General features: G+C 50.3%; 1 protein-coding gene across 2 annotated transcripts in view; it reads left to right on the top strand.

Annotated features, from left to right (window-relative positions):
- The first annotated feature begins 10,453 nt into the window (after positions 1 to 10,453).
- Positions 10,454 to 26,836, top strand: part of SAMD10 (sterile alpha motif domain containing 10) — a 51,008-nt gene continuing 34,625 nt past the window's right edge. For both annotated transcript variants that reach the window (XM_075901010.1, XM_075901011.1), the window contains exon 1: positions 10,454 to 11,318. In XM_075901010.1, the coding sequence (XP_075757125.1) occupies positions 11,228 to 11,318 (91 nt within the window). In that variant the 5' untranslated portion in view covers positions 10,454 to 11,227. The remainder of the gene's footprint in view (positions 11,319 to 26,836) is intronic.

Below are 26,836 nucleotides of genomic sequence, written 5' to 3'. Positions count from 1 at the left end.
GAGTGCATGGATCGCTCCTCCAGGGAGCACACATTCCAAGTCCTTCCAGGAAGCCACTCAGATTGTATCCCCTCTGCCTTGGCATTGCAGCTGCCAGGTGCCCGAAGACAATGAAAGCAAGGAGGAGAGAGCCAGCAGGGTTATTTAACTGGACTAGGACGGACGCTGGGAGGAGAAAGAACGTGCACGACTCTAGTCCGACGGCAGATACAAATAACCTCTCTGCACATTTTTGTTTGACAAAAATGCCTCTTCCCCTTTGCCAGCGCCATGCAAGCAGGGAGCCACCCTTTTGTAGCCTGCAGCGAAAGGCAGAAGCTGATAAGATCCCCTTACCGAGAGCAGAACTCATTTCTATTCAATGGGATTGTTTATTTGTTTTTGCTGCCTTGACATAATCCCTATTCATTTTTCATAGGCCTCGGCACAACAACCTCGACGGTGATAAAGCTGGAGTTAGAGGGGAACTTTCCCCTCCGTGAAGCTTGGTGAGTATAGAGCGCTGATTTTAAATACAGTTTTCTGACCTTTTCCATGCAGTTGTTGTTGATTTTGGCTAGGAGCAAATTCTCCAGTGAATGTAACTCCTTTTTATGTTGCTAAAATAGCCGCACCTCTCTACTAACCTACCTCATCATCCAGCCTTGGAATCATTCCCAATTCTATGTTCTCTACATCTCTGATACCAGCAGTTGAAATCACCCATCGCCTACCTGGACAATAGCTCTCCAACCCCACCTTTTGGCTTTCTGGTCCTGATAGGATAGTCACCAGGGCTGTTCGGATGAGGAAAGGGATCACAGGTGAGGCAGAAGGCCACCAAAAGGGGCATGTGGAACCTGATCGTAAGCTGGGACAGAGGATGAGTTGTTGCTTCTCAGGGAAAGGAAAGTTCTTCTTCACGCAACACAGTCAACCTGTGGAACTCCTTGCCAGAGGATGTTGTGAGGGCCAGAACTCTAACAGGGTTCAAAAAAGAGCTAGATAAATTCATAAAGGACAGGGACAGGCCCACGTATGTGCCGTGCGCTCGGGGGCAATACCACGCATGCGCCGTGTGCCCGGGGGCGGCACCGTGCGCCCAGGCCCAGGGCGCCTAAATGGCTTGGGCCAGCCCTGCACTTAGCATTGGCCACTGTCAGAAGACAGGATACTGAGCTAGATGGATCTTTGGTGGGACCCAGTATGGCCATTCTGGTGTTCATATGTTCTTAAGGGACCCCTCCCGCACCAAACTTCAGGCTCTAACCTCTTTAAGTACAACAGAATAAAAATGAGACATCTAATGCCTCTGAATCATTATTAGCACTGACGGACCTTGGCATGGTATTGAACTGAATGCGGATGTTGCAGGTTAATAATATCCTTTAGAATCTAGATATCCTTAATGGCCTTTTTGATGTATTCCCATTGTGTGCTATGATTTTTTTGGCTGATGAGAGTTTTCCATTAATGAATGGGTGAGGGAAGTAATGGTGAAATTATCCACTCCTGCTCTTGCATTTTTCTCCTTATACAAATAACTTCCGGCAGAAATCTTTTTATCTCGTCTTCCTCCTTTCAAGATTGCATCAAGAGCTTAGGCTGGAGGAAAGCTGGTGTTTAATTACTGTCTTTCTTCTATACAAAACAAACTTGCTGATTCATACTGTTCTTAAGCCTTTCCCGGTAAGCCAGTCTAGAGTTGGTGAAGCAGTGTGGTCTAGGGAGTAGAGAAGGGGAAATAGGAGTTAGGAAAGTCTAAGCCTTGAATTTTAGAAATGTGCCTGCATTTGCATGTAGGCAGCTCTAAAAAAATCAAAACCCTAGGTTTTACTGGGTACCCTGACTCATTGTCTGAGCTGGGGCGAGTCATATCCACTTTGTGCTTCCATTTCCCTGTCTTTGAAACAGAATCAATGAATACTTACGCACCTTTATGAGGTTACCTCTAATGAGGGGGTTTTGTGAGCACCTGGCTTTAACAAAGATCTGTGTAAATGATCCTAGGATGTATGTATGGAATTACGCTGGCATACAAACGGGGGTACCACAATGGTGAATTAGGCCCTTTGTATTTACTCACCTTTCTTGAACTCACCGTTCATGCACTCTTAGTAAACCTCCATGGCTACATCTAGACTGGCATGATTTTCCGGAAATGCTTTTAACGGAAAAGTTTTCCGTTAAAAACATTTTAGGAAAAGAGCGTCTAGATTGGCACGGACGCTTTTCCGCAAAACCAATTTTTGTGGAAAAGCGTCCATGCCAATCTAGACACTCTTTTGCGCAAAAAAGCCCCGATCGCCATTTTCACGATCAGGGCTTTTTTGCGCAAAACAAATCTGAGCTGTCTACACTGGCCCTTTTGCACAAAAGTTTTGCGCAAAAGGACTTTTGCCTGATCGGGAGCAGCATAGTATTTCCGCAAGAAGCACTGATTTCTTACAGTAGGAAGTCAGTGCTTTTGCGGAAATTCAAGCGGACAGTGTAGACAGCTGGCAAGTTTTTCCGGAAAAGCGGCTGATTTTCCCGAAAAACTGGCCAGTCTAGACACAGCCCATGAGTAACATACGTCATATTGCACTTCCCGGAACGGCCTCACCAGGCTCCTACTCATTCCTGGGTTCAGTAGAGACACAGTTAATGTAAACTAAGTAAACAGGCTTGTATGATTCTCAGTCACTCAGTTTTATCGATTTATTTGCCACTGAAGGTCTCCCTAAAGTCAGAACGGGTGAACCTCCCCGGTTATAGTTGGGGGTTTTGAAGACAGATTAAATTCACAGGCTTTTATTTTTCTTTAACACGTGATGGGGTGGCCTGTCCATATAGGTGAACTAGGCGGTCGCCTAGGGCGCCAAGTTAAATGGGGCGCCAAATGGTGGCACAATATCATTGAGGGGTTTGGAGGTGGGGGCGCCGATTGCATGTTTCGCCTAGGGCGCCAGTTGCTGGCATCTAGTCTAGGGCCACCCCTGCACGTGATTGAGTCACAGGAGTAGCGAGGGTGTTATGCGCCATGGGGCAAAGGCCAAATTTGTGCTCCCCCCCGCTGCCGCCACAGGGCAGGGCCCCGAACCTGACACAAGGCTGAGCCCGACCCTGGGAGGAGGGGGAGGAGCTTGTAGTGCGTCTTCCTTCACCCCCTCCAGTTTGGGGCCAGGCCCCTGCACGCGCTAACCCGCCGGCAGAGATGAAGGAGGGTCGGGCTGGGGGCAGAGAGGCAGGGAGGAGGCTCCAGCCGGCAGAGGAGGAGCAGACAAGCCGAGAGATGACGGGGGAGTGGAGAGAGACTAAATTGGAGCCCCTCTAGCATGGTGCCCGGGGGCAACTGTCCCCCTCTGCCCCCTGTTGCTATGGCACTGGATTGAGTAGCCTAACAGATGCTTTTCTAGCTCAAGAGGAGCCCAGCAATATTGTATGATGCGCAGACTATTATTCCCATAAGTGTGTCTGGTAACCAGTACGGGGACTTGTGACATTCCCCAGGATACAACCAGAACTGCTGTGTCCCACGAGCTCTCCAGCCCCGCATGCCGCACTTTGCTAGTGAACAGCCACGCTCTGCTCACTTGTAGCCACCAGCAGCCAAAGTCACTCTCAGCAAAATACGGGAAATGTAGGCCCAGCCATGCATTAATGACATATAGGGCAACACCCGCGTATTCCTCAATACCAGCCTTGCGGCCCCAGAAATATGTATCTTGTACTGTTCATTAGCCCTCTGGATTGTACATGGTCTCACACAGTTCACCATTCCAACAATGGGTACAGAATATGCCCCGGCCTTCTTGTCTCAAGTGGAGGTTCCCAAACGCTTCCGTCAAGCATACTGGTTTTGGTAAAACAATAAACAAGTTGATTAACTAAAGAAAGATAGCTGTTAAGTGACTGTATGAGGTAAGGCATAAATATCAGCATTGGTTACACAAGAAATAAAAAAGATAACAGCACACGCTAAATCCTAAACTTTGCCAAGCTAAATACAATTTGAAGCAAACATCATTCTGACCATATCAGGCAATTCTCAGTTTGTAGTTCAGAGTTCACTGGCTGGATGGATTTCCTCTCAGCCTGGAATCATGTTCCTTAGTTCAGTGTTTTTCAGATATTCGTTGATGTTGTGAGCAGAGAGACGTAAGATGGAGAGGAGAGGAAAAGTCCTACGGATGTCATTGTCCTTTATCTTTATGCCTCTCTTTGGCTACGTCTACACTGGCATGATTTTCCGGAAATGCTTTTAACGGAAAAGTTTTCCGTTAAAAGCATTTTCGGAAAAGAGCGTCTAGATTGGCTAGACGCTTTTCCGCAAAAGCACTTTTTGTGGACAAGCGTCCGTGGCCAATCTAGATGCGCTTTTGCGCAAAAAAGCCCCGATCGCCATTTTTGCAATCGGGGCTTTTTTGCAGAAAAGAAATCTGAGCTGTCTACACTGGCCCTTTTGCGCAAAAGTCTTTCGGAAAAAGACTTTTGCCCGAACGGGAGCAGCATAGTATTTCCGCAAAAGGCACTGATTTCTTACAGTAGGAAGTCGGTGCTTTTGCGGAAATTCAAGCGGCCAGTGTAGACAGCTGGCAAGTTTTTCCGGAAAAGCTGCTGATTTTCCAGAAAAACTAGCCAGTCTAGACACAGCCTTCGAGGATTACTCATCCCACGCCCATTGGGATGTAAATAAACAGTCCTCTGTGTAGGTGAGATTTGCACTAGGGGTAGAAATGTAAATTTCTTGTTTACACTTTCCTCATGTTGAATTTCTGATAAATCAGGTAATGGCCCTTTAGCACTTTGCTGGCATGCCAGTGTGTCTTTGTCTCTGTGGAACTGTCTTATGGGTGTTACCTAGAATTACAGTATATTTCAGTAACAAGCCTACCAAAAAAACCTCATTTCCCATGCAGTGCTGCTATACACATTTCAGCAGAATAATAATATTCAGCAGATTATAAGTTTTCAAATGATACAAGGCATACTTTGTACAAAATACATCATAACCATATAAAAGTAATAAACATGGAGCACAGGGTGTCACAGGACTATAGCTATTTTTTCAATAGTCTCTCTATCTTTTCTGCTTCCCTTTCCCACAATCTATCCCAGTATGATGAGAATCCAGGAATATTCAAGCCCAAATCAAACTTCTGAACCTGTGATGCTCAGATGGTTTTGAAATGAGGAACAAGTTTGTCATCCCTGCTATATTGATCAGAACTAAGCACACAGAAAAATAGTTAATTGATTTCCCACTGGCTCCTTTGAAAATCTCCTCATTAGTTGCCTAATGTCCCAGGATCCATATCCAATAAGGAGCCATTAAGAAGCATTTGATAAAGTAAGAAATACAGTAGGAATGTGAGTTTGATTCAAATGTAGAACCTCATGAGATATATTGGGCAGCTGTCAGTTTAAAAACAAGCCTACATCTATATTTTATGTTCTGTATTAACTACCTTGAAAAGATGATGCTAGCCTTCCTTAACACCTCCAGCTGCTCTAGCAGTTTCCTACAGAACATGCTGTTTGGCTGAAATCAAAACATTTCGTGGGAATGTGTCAATTTCAGCAAAGTGTCTGATGGAAAAGGCTTGCAATAAAAAGGGAACATATCATTTTGATCCATCGCCCTAGTCTATTAACACATGTATAAATGGTTTCTGTTGTCATGTTTTACCGTTACTGAAACAAAATGGATCAAGGTTTCCAAATCGAGAGAATCCACGATTTCTTCCCAGTTCTGGGTGAAACAAATTTTGGAATGTCAAGAATTGACTGTAGTATGGAAATTCCATTTTCAGACGAGTTCCACTGACCCCATTCACTTCTTGCTCCTGTCCTTGGCGCCTTTGTGTTGTGAAAGTAGAAAGAATTATATTGTAATAATAGAAAAAGTTCAAGGAATACTGTTTGTCCTTGAACAGGAAAGAGAGGCTTATGTTAATGTTGTTTATAGGTATGCAGGATGGATCAGAGTGGAACCAGGTGTGTCTGGGATAACAGGAAAAGGAACATTAGGTGTTAGGCAGAAAGTAATTGAGATAACCAGGGAGATATGGACAGGAGATTTCTGAGGCTTGATATGGAAATGAAGATACTTGACTAGTCTCATGCTAATCATGTGAGTCGAGTCTTGCCTGCTTTTTGGATCATGTCAATTTTGCTTTCTTTTGTCTGTATAAATCAAGGGGTTTGAGCCTTGTATGGTACTCACATTTTCTGGGTGTATTTGCAGAAAGGCTTTGCTAATAAACAGAGCGGTCTGACAAATTTGTGAGTCCTGAGTGTGATTTTGACAGTGTGATAGCTCCGCTAGGCTGGCATCTCTCTGGGACATCTGGAGGCACAGCTGTGCTGTGCATGGGGAGGGAAGCAAATAGTATTAGGCTCAAATACAAAGACACATAGGTACCAGGCTGACCCCTCTCCCTTCTAGTCTCTGGATGGTTTCTTTCAACTGGGCTATGCTTGGATACACTCTAATGTCGACCCTGTATAGCAATTCTGAGCTGGTTTGTTTTGAGGGAGTGGGGTCTCAGTAAAAGGCAGGCACCAAGGAATTCTGCTTGAGTCACCTGCTGTTTCTCCAGCTCGAAGTCACCGGCTGCCTTGCAGTACCAAGGCAGAGCTGCAGAAATGGCCCCTCTCTCCAAGCATGGTAGTATTCACTCTTCACTGCAGGCCGGGAAGGGATCGCTAACAGGAGTAAGGGCCCAGAGGAAGTCCCCTCCCTTGCAGACTGGAGACAGGGGCAGCTGCTGGAGGCCACCAGGCAATGGGGGGAGCTGAGGTTATGGAAGAGGGTCCTGGGAACCTGCCAGGGAATTTGGGATCTGGTGATTGTGTGCGTGTATCAGCTGGCCAGAAGATTGGGCGGGGGGGGGGTGAGGGGGAAGGAGGGCGGAGGAATGAGGATCTCTGGGAGATTGGCAGGAGGAGTGGGGGTTACAGGAACGTAATGGAGTCAGTGTTCAGGCTACCAGAGAAGCCTGTAGAGAACAAAGAGGTGGACAGGGGGAAGTCAAAGAGCAGGTACACAGGGAAGCCAGGGCCTGAATTTTTGGGTGTGCTCATTTTGTGAAGGTTGCACATACTGCAGGGGGAGGGAGGTCACAACCCCAAGACAGACCCAAACCCGGGATTTATCCTTTGGCCTAAAAATCATGAGTGGGAAACTTTCAACCTTATGATCTAGGGCAGTGGTTCCCAACATTTTCAGCATCATGCCCCCTTTCTGATTTTTGAGAAACCCTCACGCTCCCTCCCCCCAAAAAAAGCAGCAAAACTTGTTGAACAAAAAAAAAAAAAAAAAAAGTTTGCCCTTTTAAGAGCAGAGCAGGCATTGCCCGCCTTTTAAGGCAGCCATTTTGAAGTCTGCCCCAGCCAGCCCGAGCTGCGCATGTTCCGGTGTACGCCCAAGTGGATGGATGGACTAGGTTCTTTCTTGGGGGGGGACAGATTGACGGAGGGGAAGGTGACTGCTGGAATTTCTTCATGCCCCCCCCCCCAGGGGGCTGCCCCACAGTTTGGGAACCCAATGATCTAGGGGGTTCTGACTCACGGCTGCAAATGCTGGGCTGGGCAGCTGTTAACTTTGCCCCAAAAGAAGTGGCTTAGAGCTGAGACTCTGGAGGAGGGAGAAGAAAATGTGAAAACAAGCATCCAAACGACCGTGATCAGCTCACCTGCTTCCTTTGGAGGAGGGGACTGCCTGCCTGCAACATTTCACTGGAGCAAACACACATTTGTTTTACAGCCATGGGAGAACATGACTGGTCCTGCCGTGAGGGCAGGGGGCTGGACTCGATGACGTCTCCGGGTCCCTTCTTGTTCTAGGATTCTGGGGTTCACGTTGAACGTCACATTCACAAAAGGTACGTCTAAACTACATGGCTCCGTCGACGGAGCCATGTAGATTTGTTTGTTCGGCAAAGGGAAATGAAGCCGCGATTTAAATAATCGCGGCTTCATTTCAATTTAAATGGCTGCCGCGCTGAGCCGACAAACAGTTGATCAGCTGTTTGTCGGCTCAGCGCGCTAGTCTGGACGCTCCCGCGCCGACATCAAAGCCCTTTATCGACCTCCCCGGCAAACCTCATCCTACGAGGCATAACAGGGAGGTCGATAAAGGGCTTTCAGGTCGGCGCGGGAGCGTCCAGACTAGCGCACTGAACCAACAAACAGCTGATCAACTGTTTGTCGGCTCAGCGCGGCAGCCATTTAAATTTAAATGAAGCCGCGATTATTTAAATCGCGGCTTCATTTCCCTTTGCCGATCAGCCTAATCTACATGGCTCCACTGATGGAGCCATGTAGTTTAGACACACCCAAATAGCCCCATGGACTTCAGTGCCATTACACATAACACTGCGCACGTGCATAGGTGTTCACAGGCTCGGAGCCCTCACATCGATAACATGGTTTTCATGGGTTCCGCGAGCCAGCTCGTTTCTGCTGGGCAAAGCCACCGGGGGAGCGGGGGGGAAGGACTCATGGAAACAGCTGTTCAGGTGCTTTGTGCCGCTGTGTTTCTCTGTAAACTGGGCTCCCTGGCTGGACCATGTCCAAGGTTAAGATTAGGGAGGTTCTCAAGCTAAAGGCAGGGTTGGGGCTGGTTGAGGTTCTTTGGGTAGGGCTGGGTGCCCCGGAATTCACTGGTCAACCGTGAAAGCTGGGGCTGGCACGGATCCTTGGGATGGGGCCACAAGGCAGCCCAAGGTCATGCCCAGGATCATAGGGGTTAGGGATGGGTCTAGCAAGGGCTCTCTGGATTCGGGCACCGGCATCCCAGAGTAGAGTTAGTGTAGGGGCCTGTTGCATGTTGCAGTGCCTGGCTATGTTTGGGGGAAGGGCCACTGGAGCTGTGTGGCCAAGAGGTCGTGGTGGAGGTGCTGTTGATAGTGGCGTTGTTCCCACGCTGGAGCTATGCCTGGGGCCAGGAGGTCCCCCAGTCTAGAGTTATGGATACAGGGCTCCAGGCTAGGGTCTGAGGTGGCTGGTGGTTCCAGGCTACTGACAGGGGTAAGGTCTGATTGTTGCCTTGGTCACGTGGCATCAGTGGCTGGCCTGGTCTAGGGTTGTAGTTTGGAACAGTTGGTCAACCTGTGTCAGGGTTTTGGTTGGGCTTCCTTGGTGGCCTCCGCCTGGGGTTCAGCAGGTCACATTACATTTAGCATAGGGGCTGGGTGGTGACCCCTCAGGGCAGGGCTACTCAACTTTGGAAGCTCCGGGGGCCACAATTATACTCACAGCACATGCTGAGGGCTGCAACTTGAGGGCGTTTGCATATACAGGCAAATATATATGCAAATATATGCAAATAGCTTCTTTCACATTGATGGGCATGAATACAAAGCACTTCCCACAATGCCCTGGTGCTCCCGGCACTTCCTCTGTGGGGGCTAGAAATGCCGACACCCTGTACCCGCCTGTTCCAGCCAGCCCGTCCCCTTGCGTCTTTCACTGCTCACCCTGCCTGGGCGACGTCTCGCCATTGTGGAGCGTGTTCCCAGTGGAGTTCCCAGTTCAAAGGATCCCACCCTCAGGCCGCGTGTTGAGCCCCACGTAAACCCAAACCGTCCCGCAGGCCACAAACAAATGGGCCGCATGCAGCCCATGGGCTGTGGCTTGAGTGGCCGTGTTTAGAGCGAGGTTTGGGGCTGGTGGCCTGGTTTAGCATTACTGCTGGGATTGGGAGTGGTGGAGTTAGGGGCTGTTTGGAGTGGTGGTGTGAATATGGCACCATATTTATTAATCACAGGGACATTTTGGGAAGGGCCTAGGGGTCCAACCCCATTTTAAAAGGTGCCTTAGACTCACGTGAGCCTGCAGCCCATTGATCTGAATGGCTCTTATGCCACAATCAGCTTGGTATATCACCACTATTATTAAAAGCAGCGGGATGCTCTTAGGGCAGCTATCAAGGTGCTCCATCAGGGCCACTGCTTCCCAGTTGAATGCAGACTCCTTAGGAAAACCACAATCAACGCTACGAACCCACGTGCCCAAAATGCTCAGTCCCATGGTAGAAGCAAGTGTGTGATCCCCCCCCCCCCATTCCCACTTCCAGCCGCTTCCAGGATGCCTTTGTGGCACAGATCAGAAGTGAATCACTCCTCCTTTCACTGCAGGGCACCTGGGCCAGGAGCTGCAGAAAGGTCCCCGCGCATGGGTAGGGATCTGGGAGCTGAGAGAGGCTTTGTGCGGGAAGAGCAGGGGGCTGTCTGCTAGGGAAGGGTTTGTGGTTTCCAGGCCATGTGAGGATTAACTGCCAGGCTGTGGCAGGCCCAGGCTATTTTATACCGGGCAGCTGAGTGGTTGGTTTCCACACTCACACACACCCATGCCTGGGGGGAGAGAGATTTTGTGTGAACCTTCCTCGCTGCCTCTCTCCCAGCCGCTTGGACACGCCCCCCCCCTGCCAAGCACTCCCGGTTGGGCAACAGCCTGGGCTTCCCTAATGAGATGCAAATGAGCGGCTAGCCGGGCAGGCCACCCCTTTTGCACGCCGCTGTTGCTTCCACAAAGGTCCTGTCCTTCAAGCCGGCCCCTCCCCTCGCAGGTGAAACCGCAGGCGGAAGGGAAGAGCGTGAATCGTGCCCGGGCGAGCGCAGGATCCCGGGGGCTGCTCCTGCCCCGAGGGGGCGGTCGGGGAAAGCGGGAGGGCGAGTCAGGTGCAAGCGGAGCCGCTTTCTCTCGCCCGCCTGGCTCCAGCTCGCAGCCAGGAGCGCAGGGTGCAGCAGCTGCGCGAAGCCACCAGCGGCGGCACATGTGGCCAAGGGAAACCTACCAGCGCCCTGCCGAGCGCGCCGAGGAGACGCCCCGTGCCGGCGGGGGGTGACCGCTACACCGGGGCCGGGCGGATCCCGCCGCAGAAGGAAGCCGCGGCCCCCGCGCCTCTCCGGAGCCTGCCCCCCCTGGACCGGCCAAGGAGACAGGCCCGGGGGTGGGACCTCGCCCTGGCTCGGGTGCGCTGGGCTGGTGACCTTGCTGGGATGCAGGCGCCCGGGCATCCTCCCGCCAGCCAGCCGCGCAGCGGGGCTCTCCGCCCGGGGGCACCCAGGCTCGGCCGCCGGGCAGCGATCGGGGCCGGGGCGGCGGCTCCTTAGTGCCCGGAGGGGGGCTCGGCGGGGCAGGCGCACACGCAGCAGGGGAGGCGGCCGCGGCTGGAGCCGGGGTAGCCAAGCCGGAGGAGGCGCACCGGGACCTGCCCTTCCCCGGCGCGCTGCTGCGCCCGCTGGGAGCCGGCTGCCCGATGTTCGCGGACCTGCGAGCCAAGCGCAGCCCCCCGAGAGGCCGAGCGGCGGCTCTGAACGTGAGCTGCGGCGACCCGAAGGAGATGGAAGGTAACGGGGGGCGAGGCGCTGCTGGAGCCGGGCTGGGGCAGGGGGGTTTTACTCCCCGGCCCCTTTTCTCTTGCGCTGCGCGGAGCCGGGGGGGGGGGGGCTGGTTTGCAGGCTGAAAGGAGTGTAGTAAATAACGGGGGGGAGCGGTGGTCCTGGCCCTGGAGCCGGCCAGGAAAGCGAGAGAGGGGGAAGGGGCGTAGGGGAGGGTGCCGGACCCCACCCCCCTTTCCGGGCTGGACCCTTGGGGCGCGGGGATCAGACTAGAGAGGAGCTATAGGAAAGGGGGGGCTGCTGTACTTCAGAAGACTTCAGTGGCCCCCAGGCAGAGGGGCAACGGGCTGGACAGGGTCACAAGGGGCACCTGCAGGCACCAGGTTCTGTGCCCCTTGGTCTCCCTTCCCAGGGCTGCTCTCCCCGGAGTCTGCCCTCGAGCCCCTTCCAGGCAGGGCAATTCCCGGGAGCTGCCCCAGCTGGAGGGGCTGAGAGTTTGCCTCCTGGGGGAGCAGGGACCATCTGTTCTCCTCTGTCACCGTCTGGGCAGGACTGGCAGCCCAGATTGGGATTGGTCCAGGGCAGAGAGCATCTGCCACTCTGCAGCAGGGGCGCAGGGATAGTCACCTCCCTCCCAGCCGGGCAGGGCGTGAAGCGCTTAGAGATCCCCCCATGAAAGGTCCCCAGGATTATTTAGGAGACTGTACCCAGCCAGGGGACCCCGCAGGTCAACGGTTCTTTCCAAAGACTTGGAGCCAGGAGCATAGATCAGGCAGCCTTAATAGGGGGCTGTTGATTAGAGGAGAGGCCGGAACCAGATCTTTAGGCTAAATCCTGACACACAAGAGTGCTTGAGGCTCTCTTGATCTTGCTGCCTGAGAGCCCTTGACCCTCCATGCCTTGATTTTCTGTAGTGGTGTTCAGGGTGGAATGAAACCCCAATTTTCCTTTCCTAATGGGCAGGGCCTTTGAAATATTATCTGTCCCAGCTCTGTACAGCTCTAATAAACAAAGGATCTGTCCCTTAAAACCAGCACCGACAATTCATCCTGGCAGCGCCTTTTTCCACTGCTCTGGGTGCTTTCCTGCTGTGGCCTAGTGGGAAATCATCCAAAGCTTGCAGCTAAATCAAACGGATCTGTTCCAGCGCTAACTTTCCCCCAGACAGTGCTGGCTGACGTGAACACCCACTCACACAAACTGTCCCGTTTCCATTCTCGTACTTCACCTGGTTCCTAATCTCAAACCAAACCTGGGAATTCAGAGCAGGAAACAATAAAGCAGCTGCCATGTGTTTTCTTTTCTCACTTTTTTTTCCCTCTCCCTCAGATGAAATAGCAGGAAAAGCCACTGGCCTGATCTCTCCATGTAAATTAATTTTAAAATAACAAAATAATATTTACAATGTTCATTGAGGGAAATTTAAAGAAAGACAGGATGGAATATTGAGATACACTATGGACACATTTGGCCCATTGAGTGTGTAACTCCATTGACAATAGAGATGAATTTGGTTCAGTGGTATCAAGCTGTTGCTTTAACCGCATGTAATTTCACTGACGCTAATGGGTACCTGAGGCAATTTTCCCTCTAATTTTTTCTATCTGTGTGCATAATAAATTTTCTTATGTGCACCGAGCCAGGTGCAGATGTGCACCACTGATATAAACACATGCTGTTCGCTGAAGGGGCTGTGGGTGCTCTTCTAGTCAGCTGGGCAGCACCGGAATCTCTCCTGGGTGGCTGCCCAAGCGCTCAGCTTACAGGGAACACTGATCTGAGGATACAGTGGAAGGCAGAATATGAGCTGCATGTTGCACTGAGGGCTGGAGGTGGGAAGTCCATGCCATAATTTGGGGGGGGTCAAAGATCCGATGTGCTCTTGCGTCACCCTTCTCAGGGAAGCCACATCGTTCACACTCCAGTGCCCAGGAATCTTTCCCAGAGGGTCGAGTTGAATTCTCCACCCTGTCTGGGTATGTCTACACTTGCACCCTCTTTCGATAGAGGGATGCAAATGAAACCAGGATTTACAAATCACACGCTTCATTTGCATAATCGCGTTCTTGGCGCTATTTTGAAATAAAATATGCTGTGTAGATGCATTATTTCGAGAGAAAATCCTTCTCCCGAAATAACCCTTATTCTTCATACAATGAGGTTTATCAGTTATTTCGAGAGAAGGGTTTTCTCTCAAAATAATGCGTCTATACAGAGTGTTTTATTTCGAAATAGCGCCATAACGTGGTAATGCAAATGAAGCACAGGATATGTAAATCCTGGCTTCATTTGCAATTTCGAATGTCTTCATTTGCATCCCTCTAGTAAATGAGGGTGCAAGTGTAGACAGATCCTCTGTATTTTATGATCAGCTGAATGTGAAAAGTAAAATAACACAAAGGCCAGTTTTTTTTTCCTGGCTTGCAAGGTGAAGGCATCAAGGGCGTGTCCTCTGGTCACCCAGACCATCAGTGAATGATGCGATTTAGTCACCCATCCTAAGAAGCCTCAAAAGAACCTTGATTGTTTTTTGGCTTGTCTGATTGTTTTGTTTTGTTCCTCTGCTGCAAGCACCAAAGGAAACGCGAGGGCCTCTAGTTAATCTCAACCACAAATCCATCTTCTTGATTGCAGGCTAGTTGCTTGCACCAGGAGGTGCTAAATGTCTCTCTCCCCAGGGAAAGCTGAAAATGCCGCAAAAAGACAAACAGTTTTTGTTTGCCATCAAGCCTGTTTCACAAGGCTTTGTATGAAGTTTAGCATCGCTGCTGCATATACTGGCTGCAGGTATGTCTGCGAGCCCTGTCTCCGTTCTCTGTGCACATCCCAATGATTACACCTCTCGGTCTGAGATACCCACTTCCTCTCTCATTGCCAGTCCAGGGAGATGGAAGGGCTATTTCATCTAAGGCAGGCATGTGCCCCCGGGCACCTGGCAGCCCCAAAAGATTGGGGACCACTATAAAGGTACTGAGACCCTACAGGCACATCTTCACTTGCCGGGCCAGAGACAAACATTCCGGTGTTCGGTTTTGTGCCGGGGTGTCCAACCAGTTCTGAAGCAGTAGCCAGCATAATGATTACTGCTCTAGCAAACTAGCCACTCAACCGGCCAAATAGCCACATTGTTCAAGCCAACTAGCCACACTCAACTGGCCAAATAGCCACATTGTTCAAGCCAACTAGCCACACTCAACTGGCCAAATAGCCACATTGTTCAAGCCAACTAGCCACACTCAACTGGCCAAATAGCCACATTGTTCAAGCCAACTAGCCACACTCAACTGGCCAAATAGCCACTAGTGGCTAGTGTGTTGGACACCACTGGTTTAGCAGATGTAGTTAGGACCCGTAAATCAAATGCCGTATTCCTTGCAGTTGCAAGGAGTAAGGGAAGCAGATGGGAGCGTATTCTACGTAGCTGGAGTTGGGTACCTTAAGCCGACCTTCTGGGTCTAGTGTAGACCTGGCCTAAGTGATTGGTCCAAAGTTATACAGGATGGTTGTAGCCAAGCAGGAACTACCCCAGGTCTCCCACAGCCTAGCCTAGCCCACTGACCAGTGGATCATCCTTCTCAGGACAATCAAGATGTTGGGGCTCAGATTTTTTGGAACTGTGTGTGCGAGACACATTGGTGCCCTCCCTGCCTTGCTCATGCCCCTATCACTGCATACAGCCACAGTAACCGTGCGCACAGACCAGATGCAAACGCTGCACCTGGATGTTTCTTTTGAGTGTCAATTATAGGCTTTGGGCTTTTTTATTTTATTTTATTATTTTAAGAGATTCTGCTTTGATCGCAACTGAAATAAGTGATGAGGCCCCCTATTGACACATGTCTCGGTTCGTAAATGCCTGTGCAGTCTGGCACGGTTTTAGGAAGACTGGCGATGAGAGAGGAAACAGATTCATCCAAGGGCCTATCTCTGAAGGTGAAAGGAAGATCAGACTAGCACCTCAAAAGCTATGTATGCGACACATCCAGCCCACTTAATTAGCCTCATTCACAAGGGTCCTACAATTGACAGGTACTTCTTTTGCGGTGTTACTGTGTAGTGTGTGTGTGTTTCTGTTGTTTCCACTCCAATTCATTTGAGTCTATATATTGTGGTTAGTCTCTAAGGTGCCACAGGACTATAGTTTGTTTTTAAAGTTTCAGACTGACACAGCTCCCTCTCTGAGGTTTTTGGACTAGCAGGAGAGTTACAGGTCAGGAATGAGGTGCACCGGGGTAGACTGGCAGGGCTACAGAACAAGTGGGACCCATCTGCCTTTCTCCAGGTTTTAGCCCTTCCCTTTTGTGTACAGCAAAATTGCTCACAAATTCTAAATGGAGCTTATTTTCCTGGGACAAAATTCACCTCTCTAGTTTGTTCTGCTTTTCTAGATCTGCGTGGGGAGAGCTGGATTGCTCCCAAGATCTGCCATTTTTATTTGGCACGTAGCTGCCCCCTATTCCCATAGCATCTCACGGCCTCTAATCTTTCTCATGGTTACTCACAACAGCGCAGGGAGATAAGGCAGGAAGGCTACTTTCCAGCTGGGGACCTGAGGCTAAATGATTTTCCCAAGGTCACGTAGGAAATCTGTGGCATAGCAAGGGACTGAAACCAGGACTCTCCGACTACGGCTACACTATGAGTTTTGCCGAAAGAGGCATAAGGATCTTGTGCAAAAAGGGGTTTTTGCACAAAACATCCACGGCCACACTGCTTGTTTTTGCACAGAAACCCCTTGCGCAAAAATGGACCGAAAGAGATTATGCAAATGAAGCATGAGAAAATGCTAATCTGCGCTTCATTCGCATTGCCTCTTTCGGCAAAATTCCGAATGTAGACAAAGCCTCAGGGTATATCTGGTATGTCTATACTGCAATAAAACACCTATAAGCGGCCTGCATCAGCTGACTGGGCTGCAGGCCTATAAAATTGTTGTGTAGACATCTGAGCTCAGGCTGGGATCTGAGATCTTTGCAAGATCCTAGAGGCTGGGCACTACCCAAGCCTGGATATCTACATACAGTTTCATCGCCCAGCCCTGAAAGCCTGAGTCAGCTGATACGGGCCAGTTGCAGGTGTTTTATTGCAGTGTAAGCATACCTTAGGGCTAGTGATCTAACCACTGGGCAATGCTTCCTCTTTGCCCAGTGATGGGAATCTCGCGTCTAATCTGTGTGCCTTTGAAATGAATTTGGCTGCTAGTGGCGGTTGGTAACGGCTGCCAGTGGGTTGGCGAAACTGGCAGATCGAGTCTGTTCTGAGCAAGTGTGCGGCAGCCGATAACGATCAAGCCGCCTCTGATGCTGAACTGTAGGCCCTCCCTGTCCTGAGGCACTAGCACAGTCTGCCTCGTTCACTGGCTTGAAAAGTGGGGTCTCCTATGGAGGATTCCAAAATCCCGTTTCCGTGTCCTCCTCTGCTCCTCCTCTAGTGGGGCCCTGAGCTCATGCCACCCCTAGGTTTCAGCAAGACACGGCTAGTGATAAAAGCGACTGCGCCCGGGCGGGGGCGGGAGGAGATTGAAGCTGCTACGGAGTCAAGTGAACTCCATCTTCCTGTGCTGTTCTGGCTGGCGGCTCCCCGCTCTTTCCTAGCCAGTCCCCCCAGACATACGGAACCCAGCCAAGATGCACACAGCTCTGTCTAAGTTGTGAATTGATATGCACACGGATATCACCCCACACGGAAAGCAACAGCTGCTATAGGCTTCCAGACAGCAGGTGAGCCTTGTTCTATCTCTCTGACCTTTCCAGCAGGAGTGGAGAGGCAGTGAAATAAATCAGAGCACCTCGAGAGAAAACTAGGAGGCGGCGGGGAATCAGCCAGCGTTGTTCTGTTCCAAGCACACGTGCTAACCTGTTAGGTGAAGTCTGAGGGCACAGAACTGTCTCCTAGGAAGATTTAGGACAGGCTCACCTCCAGTCACAGCTGATAAAGGTTGAAATGAGAAAGGGATGAAAGGCATAACCCTTTCCCTTCCAAAGAAGGGAGTGTTCTCCGGTGATTAGACAGGAAGGCCAATGAGGACTGGAATTCAGGACTCCTGGGAAGAACAGCAAGAATTTACTGTTCTCCCCACCAAAAAACAAACAAACAAACAAACAAAAAAACCCGAAAATGGCATGTTTTGGGTCACCAAAACTATTCATGAATTAGAACTGAATTTGAGAAATAGTTTTGTGCAGGGAGAAAAAAAGGAAGAGGCGAGGGTTTTTATTATTATTTCTCAAATTCATTTGGACATGAAACTTTTTGACTTTTTTTTCCCAAAACGTTTTATTTTGACTCTTTTTGTTTCAAAATTTAGCTAAATTTAAAAAAAAAAAGAAGAAATAATGGGACACCCAGAAAGGATCTGAAAACAAAACTTCATTTTGGATTAAATGAAACATTTTTTTCCAACTGAAATGAATTTTTTCAGATTTTTTTTTTTTTTTTTGGTTCCAAACTGAAAAATCAGTTATAGTCTCACATCTACTCCTGGGGTACGTCCCTAGGTATGTAAAAGGAATGGATTCGGGGTACAGCACGAAGGACTGCAAGTTGGAATTCCTGGCTTCTGTTCCCACTTCTGCTCCTGAATTGCTGTCAGACCCTCGGAAAAAGGCTTAATCGCTCTACTTCAGCTTCCCTCTTTGTACGTAGCTCCCAAAAGTGTTGCAATATTTAATTAATGTTAGTCAAGTATTTTGCAATCTTTGCCTGGAAGCAGCTCTAGAAGTTCTAATAAGTATTATGATGATTACAAAAAAGACAGTAAATCAAAGAATAACTTACACTCTTTTTTTTTTTTTAATTGCTAGGTCTCATTGTAGGCCACTGATTGGTTGATTGACCCCAGCTGAGAAGTTTTGAAATGGCTCGCAGCTTATTCCAGAAAAGCGGCTGCTTTTCCGGAATAAGTGGCCCAGTGTAGACACAGCCGTTGTGTCTACACTACTGATTTCTGCTGGCATAGTTGTGTCACTGAGGGTATGAAGGGATGTGACACATCCGCCCCGCCCCTGGACCTGCAGAAACCCCTCATGGAGATTGTTAAACTGGCCAAACTTAGCTTCCAAGTTTGTTTCACTTGGGGAGAGGCGGATGAAATCAGCGACACCAGTAAAGTACTGCTTGGCCAGTAGCTGGGTCCACTCTGGGTGCACTTTACTGGTGCAGTATGTATGTCAGTGTTCCCATCCTGGCACAGCCTGCCTAGCCCAAACTCTGCCCATGAGTCCAAGACTTGCCCCGGGACTTTGGGGATGAGAACTGCCCTGCAGAGAGGTGTGCGGGGTTGTCGGTAAAGCGGGATGAGCCCCATTCACACAGGGGAGGGAGGCAGAAAACGGAGAAGATTAAAATCTTCTGCCTCTTTCTCTTTGTTTTCCAGACATGGCTGCTAATGAAGTAAACGTGGGGGGAGCCAGGGTGGGGGGAGCCTAGCCCTCAGCCCCATCCCTTCTGCCTAAGTCCTGCCCTCTGAGAGCCAAGCCCCTCTCCCAGCACCATGGGGAGGTGGGATGGCACGTGGCCCCGGCCTCTCCATCCCTGGAGGCAGGGGTTCCCCCTCCCCCATGGGGGTGTATACCCCCCCGAATTTCCCCAACACCTCCCCAGTTTTGTGAAGGTGCCATACAGCCCACCTTCACCCTCATGGTCTCACCCCTCATCGGCCCTGACACTCCCCCATGTAAATCAAACACCCCCCTAATTTCAATCCCTGGGGAGGCTACTGCCTGGAGAGGCAGCAACACTCCCCTGCCAGTACGCCTACAGCAGGCGTTCTGGGGGCGGAGTCAAAGCCTTCCCCTGCCTGTTGTAGCCGCTGGACGTAAAGGGCCCATGATCCTGTATCTCTTCCATCCCGGCATCTCTCGCTGCTCTGCAGGCCCCATTCACACGAGCCCCTCTCCGGGCTGGGAATGGGAAAGCCACTTGGCGCACCTCGTCTTCTCCTGGGTGCAAGGGCTGCTCCAGAGGAGGGAGGGAGATGGGGGGACGCTGCCGCAGGGCTGGGTTCTGGCAGCAGGGTGTTGTCATGAGAAGGTCCCTTTGAATCGGTAGGGCCCTACCCTGCAAATGGGACATTTTGACCTTCTCAAACTCGCCCCCTCCCCTTTTGTCTTCCTCTGAATCCTGCTTTGGTGAAATCCACGCGATCCAGCAAAGTTCTCTGAGTCGGGGAGGGGAGAGGGGGGAGACTGCGGTTTTCTCCTGGAAACCTGTCCCAGCCGAGCGTTACTGATTCAGCTCCACGGCCGACCTCCCAGGGGAGTCAAACGAAGAGAGTCACGTGGGGAAACAGAGGCAGGGAGCTGTTAATGGACTCACCCTGGAGCATTCAACAAGTCTGGGCCTGAGCCAAGAACGTGGATCTACTGTAATTTAGCCTCGAGGCTAGTACCGCTGTCCTAAGTCCCAGCTGAGTTCTGCTTTCCAGCAGCACAGGCAGCTGGTGACCACTCAACGGAGACCTACAGGTTTTCCACTGGCTGTTGGCCTCCAGTTTATTTATCAATTTGGGTTTCCCCAGGCAGCTTCCTGAGGTTTTGTCTCAAGGGGGCAGTGCCCGCGTAGATTGTGCGCCGGGTGCGAACACGGCTCCTTTCACCTCCGTGTCTTTGAGACAGTTACAATCTCCACTTGACACCGGGTCAGACGGGGCCGGCGTCGGAAAGGACGGGCAGCGATTGCTGTCGCGGGTTAAGCCCTTTTCAGAGCCCTTTCCATTCTGCCCTCCTGTGTCACTCCATGGCTGTGTCAATGAACCAGCTCAGTGACGGGCTTGGGGGTGGGGGATAGAAGAGGGGATTAGCTAAGGAGAATGACGTGGGGGGAGGGGAGTGTTGGCTGTGCTGCTGGCAGGAGAATACTGTGCATAAAAAGTCTTAATCGTCCTCTCTGCCCTGCTGATTGGCCGGGGAGCTGGCCAGCACTCAGAGCTAAAGATGTTAAGGACTAGTCGACTATCCGATATGCAAATGCTTATAGGATAGTTGAGTCGACTAGTCACTTCCCCCCTTTGCTGCCTCTATCAGATAGAGGCAGCAAAGGCAGGGGGAAGAAGGGGTACTTCAAAGCAGCAGTGCCACGTGGAGCCTGGGGTCAGCTGGGGGCTCCATGCGGCATTTTTGCAGAACCCAGAATCAGCAGGGGAGTTCCAGCTGACCCCAGGTTCCAAAGAAATGCCGCACAGAGCCCAGGATCAGCTAGGGAGTCCCGAGCTGACTCCAGCTCCGTGCAGCATTTCAAAGCGGCAGCACCTGCATGGAGCCCGGGGGCAGCAGGGGACAAAGTTCCCCGCTGCCCCTGGGCTCCATGCGGGTGCTGCTGCTTTGAAATGCACAAGGGCCCCCGCTGGTTTTCAAAGCTCTTGTACGTTTCAAAGCTGGCATGCTGTGGGCAGTCCTGGGCCAGCGGGAAGTCCCGCTGACTCTGGGCTCCATGCGGGCGCTTCTGCTTTGAAATGCACAAGAGCTTTGAAAACCCCCCCCGGGCTGTTGTGCATTTCAAAGCGTGTGGAGCCCTGAGTCAGCAGGACATCCCGCTGGCTCGGGTTGCACGCGGAGTTCCAACTTTGAAATGGGCTCGTGTACATTTCAAAGGCGGAACGCAGAAGTGCCTATCGAGTAGTCAATGGAAATTCCATCGGCTACTCGACTAGCAAATTAACCAACATTTAACATCCTTGCTCAGAACAAGCAGAAGGGACGGAGCGCTGCATAGGGGATGGACACTCCGATCAGCAAGAGTCAGTCAGGTGTGGCAGAGGTTGGAGGGCAGAAGGAATGTGACTGCGCTCAGGACAGCTGGCCCTGAGCACTTGCCCAGTGCCGGCTCGCTCTCCTTCATTCATCCTCTTCTCAGACAGCAGCCAGGGTGACTGCTCCTCTCCAGCATCTCCCACCTATGGAGCTGATGCAGAGCTACCAGGGAAGGATGGATCTGGTGCAAGGGCCTGGTTCTCAGTTGGTATAAACGGCTGGCGCAGTCGAAGTCGGTGGAGCTCCGCTGACATGCAGGGAGATGTCGGCGAACATGCGGGGACTCGGTGGTGCCTCTTTGTGTGTGTTCGGCGGTGGGTGGTGGCGGCTTTGCGAGCGCTAGCTCTGGGGAGGTGGGCAGCCAAAGCCAAGAGAGGTCTAGTCTGTGCAGAAGGAGATGGGGGCCGGGCTGGGTTCTGAATTAGGGTCATCGTAGGAGGAAATCAGTTGATGCTTTTGGTTTGGTGGCTCTGCTTGTGAGCCCTTCACTATGCAAAGACAGGAAGTCTCTTCCGTCGCCACCAGTGTGTCCCGACACAGTCGGGTCCTCCGAGGAAGAGCCAGGGATGGCTCAGCTGCTGGTCCCTTCTGCGGGGCCAGCTGATCCACTCGTACCTTGAACCCTCTTGCTCTAGGACGCTGGCCCCTGCGCAGGGCCCCCTGGACGTGTGCACTCAACACTAAGTGCTGTTTGAGTAAGGAGAGAGTGGGAACCGGAGGGTTGATCGGGAGAAGGGAGCAGAAGGTTTCTAAAGAACTGCCCCCGGGCTCTGGGATAATACAACTGCTGCCTCTCCATCGGAGCGTAAACCCATCGGCGCACTCCGGCCGCTGCCTTTATTCCCAGCGCTTTCATGTTCTGCCTTTCTCCCATCTGCTCCCTGCTGTCTGACACTTGACTCGCCACCGGCCAGGTTTGACGAGGGGAGCGGTGCTGTCTCAGCCCCTGCATGAACCTCGGATACTGGGAGGGTAGATCTTTGGAAGCAGGGTCCCTGCCTTTCAGCATCTGGACCCCTAAAGAAGCTGTATAGCATAGCCAGACCTGGCTCCCCTGGGTACCATTTCTGTACTACGTGCCATGCTAGAGACAAGCATTATGGGGGAAGGAAGCTAGTCTTCCTGCCATGGCAGCTGGAGACTGCTTTCACACCCGATTTTAGATGTGTAAATAACACTGGGTGCGCATGGGAATGTCATTACATCGCACATTATCAAAACCCGAGGGGTCCTGCGGTAGAGTTGTCTATAAAGAGCAGCCTCAGGGTAACAGCAGGACCAGCTGCTGGCTGATAATGAGCTCTTCCGTCTAGCAGAGAAAGGTCTAACACGAGCCAGTGGCTGGAAGCTGAATTCAGACTGGAACTGAGGGGCGCATTTTCAATGGGGAGAGTAATTAACCACGGGAGCAGTACGCCAGGGTCCTGGTGGAGTCTTCATCGCTGACTGGATGTTTCTCCAAAGCAGGGCTACTCAACACGCAGCCTGTGGGCTGCTTACAGCCTATTTGTGTGTGGCCTGTGGGGCAGGTTGGGTTTATGTGGGGCTCAACACACGGCCTGCGGGTGGGATCCTTTGAACGTGGCCTCCACTGGGAACGCGCTCCACAACGGCGAGGCGTCTCCCAGGCGGGGTGAGCAGTGAAAGACACAAGCAGACAGATCAGGCGGGGACAGGGTTGCGGCATTTCTAGCCCCCAGGGAGGAGGTGCCGGGAGCACTGGGGCATTGTGGGAAGTGCTTTGTATCCATGCTCATCAGTGTGAAAAGCTATTTGCATATATATTTATATGGGCCCTCATTAGGGAAATACTAGAGTCTATTTCCATGCCTTGCCACATTTGCCTGCTTACTTCCTTTGCTGATGGGACTGTGATTCCTAGATTCCAAGGGCAGAAGGGATCATGTTGATCATCTGGTCTGAACGCCTCCAAACAATTCCTAGAGCAGATCCTTTAGATCAGGGCTACTCAACTTTGCAAGCCCCAGGGGCCACAATGATACTCACAGCACATGCCAAGGGCTGCAGCTTAAGTGTGATTACAAATACATGCAAATATATGCAGATATCATCTTTCATGCGGATGGGCATGAATACAAAGATTAAGGCAAGACTACACAACACGCAGGCCCCGTTTAAGTCCGTTCTGCTGATACAGTAAAACGCCAGCAGTCCAGCATCCAATTGTACAGCACTTCCGATAGTCCGGCATCAAAATGGCAAGAGCCATTTGAGCTTCAGCAAAAAACGAGTCACAAGGCAGCAGCTGAACCGAAGGAAACCAGACAGGACCAAGTCAGCCTGCCACTGGCATTGTGTAATGCTGGACAGTGCTTGTGCTACAATAAAAAGGGTTAAAAACACTTTATATACAGTATTTTGTGTGTGTGTGTGTGTGTGTGTGTGTGTGTGTGTGTGTGTGTGTGTGTGTGTGTGTGTAAAAAAAAACCAACTTATAGTTCCTGATAGTCCAGCATATCCGATAATCCGGCACCACCTAGGTCCCAAAGGTTCCAGATTATCGGAAGTCTACTGTATTAATAAAATGCAATATTTACCTGATTTCCACCCAAAGGACAGCACTTTTAATGAGCAATGACAGTTCAGGAATTTAACTACTAAAAAGTATATCAACAGAAGACCATTCTATTGACTCGCCGTTGGGGAGCGTGTTCCCAATGGAGGCCATGTTCAAAGGACTCCACCTACAGGCCGCATGTTGAGCCCTGCGTAAACCTAATCCACAGTGCGGGCTGCAAACAAATGGGCTGCGGGCCGATTGTTGAGTACCCCAGATCTAGATCATCCCTGACAGATCTCTATCCAACCTGCTCTTAAATATCTCCAGTGATGCAGATTCCACAACCTCCCTCGGCAATTGATTCCAGTGTTTAACCACCCTGTGTAGGAAGTTTTTCCTAATGTCCAACCTAAATCTCCCTTGCTGCAGTTTAAGCCCATTGCTTCTTGTCCTATCATCAGAGCTTTAGGAGAACAATTGTTCTCCCTCCTCCTTGTAACACAGTTTTAGGTGCCTGACAGTAGCTATCATGTCCCCTCTCAGTCTTCCCTTTTCTAAACTAAACAAGCCCAGGTCTTTCAGTCTTCCCTCGTAGCTCATGTCTTCTAGACCATCAGTTTTGTTGCTCTTCTCTGGACCTTCTCCAATTTCTCCAGATCGTTCTTGAAATGCCGTGTCCAGAACTGGACACAGTACTTCAACTGAGGCCTAATCAGCACAGTGTAGAGCAGAAGAATGACTTCTCTTGGCTTGCTCACAACACACCTGTTAATGCCTCCCGGAACAATGCCTCCCCTTCCTTTTTTGCAGCAGTATTACACTATTGACTCCTATTTAGCTTGCGGTCCACTATGACCACTCTGGAATGTCTAAGTCACGTTCCATAGAGCTGGTATAAGAGTGATGAAAAAGCCCTTTCCGTCTGAACCTCTGCACTTCTTCTTCCTTTATCGGTATTTGATATTTACTTGTGACTGGCTTCTCCAACGGACCCTTCAGTGCAGTGCAGTGATCTCCGTTGCCAGACCCTTACACTGATATGTCTTAGCTCTGTCTCTGAACACGTACGTGACTCCAGTCACTGAGGGTACATCTACACTGCAACGCTATTTTGGGACCGGAGTATCCTGAAATAGCCGTCCCGTGGCTTCACAGCAAGTCCATTATTTTGGGTTCACTATTCCCTGTAAACCTCATTCTACGAGCAGTAAGGGACGTTTCGGAATAGCATTTTTCTTCAACGTTTGGAGCTGTGTAGAGCGTCAAATGATGAAATAAGCTATTTTGAAATAGCATCAAAAGAAGATACGCAATTTGTATATCTTATTTCAAGTTACAGTGCAGTGTAGACGCACCCCTCGTGTCACAATGCAGTTGCATTCCATGACAGCTTCATGTGTTATATGAGAAGAAGGAAGAAAATTACTGCAGTGGTTTGCAGAGCAAAAAACCCCATAGTTCCGTAGGCAGTGTGCTTTCGTGATCCGGGGAGTTATCAGAATCTTCATGGCACACAGAACCGATACTTTTAGCAAGCCCCTTCTTAGATCAGGTCAGTTTCCTGTTATGTTTTCCCTTATTCTCTTAGATGGTTTATGTTGTATTGATGAGAGCTTTGCTCTGCTTATGAAAATTAATGAAAGGAGGATGTTCCCTTTCAGAGACTTTGTTGGGTCATTTAGTTTCTCCCTTGGGAATGAGGGTAGGACTGCTTTCCACAGCGAGTTCCCTAAAGGTTCTTTAAATCAGATTAAAATGTCTCAGATGGTGGCATTTTCAATACTTCCCTGGGCAGGCCATTCCACAATCAAATTGCCCACATTTAGGAAATATGTGATATTTCACCCTCTAATTTCCATTGCTGAATGTGATCCCAGTACTCCTAGTTCTGCTTCTCGGAGAGGTTTAGTTCTGCACTGCGTATAATTTGAGTGAGTGCGGTTTTCTTAGATTTCAGTTATACAAGGGCTGATTTTTTTTTTTCTTTTCAGTTAGGGATCACCCTTAGAAATCCCAACTCTAGATATTCGTGTTCAGTCAAGTGATGTCTTTCTTTGAGCCCTTTCGTTCCTACAGTGCCTCAGGTATCGTTAGACACGAGCTTCTCTTTGTGTGGCTTCGGTGGGTTCACAGTAGTCTAAACAGCGAGATTTGAGTCTCTGCTTTGTGGGATCAGCATGGCTTATGCCAAGCCTGTGGCCTTTTATCTAGAGAAGATGAGAGCATGGGTCTCTAGTACTGACCCTGTATTCTTACTAAAGGGTTCATTTTCTCCACACCCCCACAGGAAAGTTTAACATTTTCATTTAAAGAAATGGAATAGCCCAAGCTTTGGAGCTGTATGAGCATAAGTAAAGTCTTTTTCACCATAGCTGGGCATGTGCAGATGGTGACATGCTCAGACATACATGGGTTGCAAATATTCGCTTGTGTACATGTACTCGTGTTCTACAAAAATGCACGTACGTATGCCAGATGTGAATTCACACCTGGGTGTATCCACCCATCTGTTCAAAACTCATAGGTGTGCATGGATTCAGAGCTGTAGAAGTGATTGCATATTCTTAGACCCACGGGCATTTCTGTTAATGCTCTGAGTGGTGTCTTTTGAGGATTTGGAAGAGGAAAAGGGCAGCATCTCCTGGTCTCCATTTAAGACTGTTAAGAAGTGGGTAATTGACTAATTGTGTAGTCGATACAATTTGCTCCTAGTACATTTAAACTGCAGAGCCAAAGCAGGGGTAGGTCCTAGACTCGGCGCGAGTTGGGAATGAGCAGTCCTGGCTCCCAATGGGCCCTGGACTGCTGCTCCTCTGCTTTCCCTGCCCAATGGAGATGGTGCTGAGGGGAACTGACTTTTAAACTAACTCCCCCCAACACCGGCTCCTGCTTCTCCTCCCCCCTAAGGTGTGTGAAGGGGAAGCGAGTAGTCAAATAGTGATTTGACTACCTGATAAGCCTAGGCTTATTGCAGGACTTCTTAATTTTGGAAGCCTCGGGGGTCACAATGATATTCACAGCACATGCTAAGAGCCTCGACTTAAGTGTGTTTGCATGTACATGCAAATATATGCAAATAGCTTCTTTCACACTGACGGGAAAAGCACTCCTCACAGTGCCCCGGCACTTCCTCCCTGGGGGCTAGAAATGCTGCCACCTTGTACCCATCTCTTCCTGCCAGCCTGTCCGCTTGTGTCTTTCAATGCTCACCCCGCCTGGGAGATGCCTCGCCATTGTGGAGCGTGTTCCCAGTGGAG

This window comes from Pelodiscus sinensis, chromosome 18, assembly GCF_049634645.1.
Source record: "Pelodiscus sinensis isolate JC-2024 chromosome 18, ASM4963464v1, whole genome shotgun sequence".
Classification (NCBI taxonomy): domain Eukaryota; kingdom Metazoa; phylum Chordata; order Testudines; family Trionychidae; genus Pelodiscus; species Pelodiscus sinensis.
The sequence above is the reverse complement of the archived record's forward strand: the minus strand, read 5'-3'. Positions and strand labels throughout refer to the sequence as shown.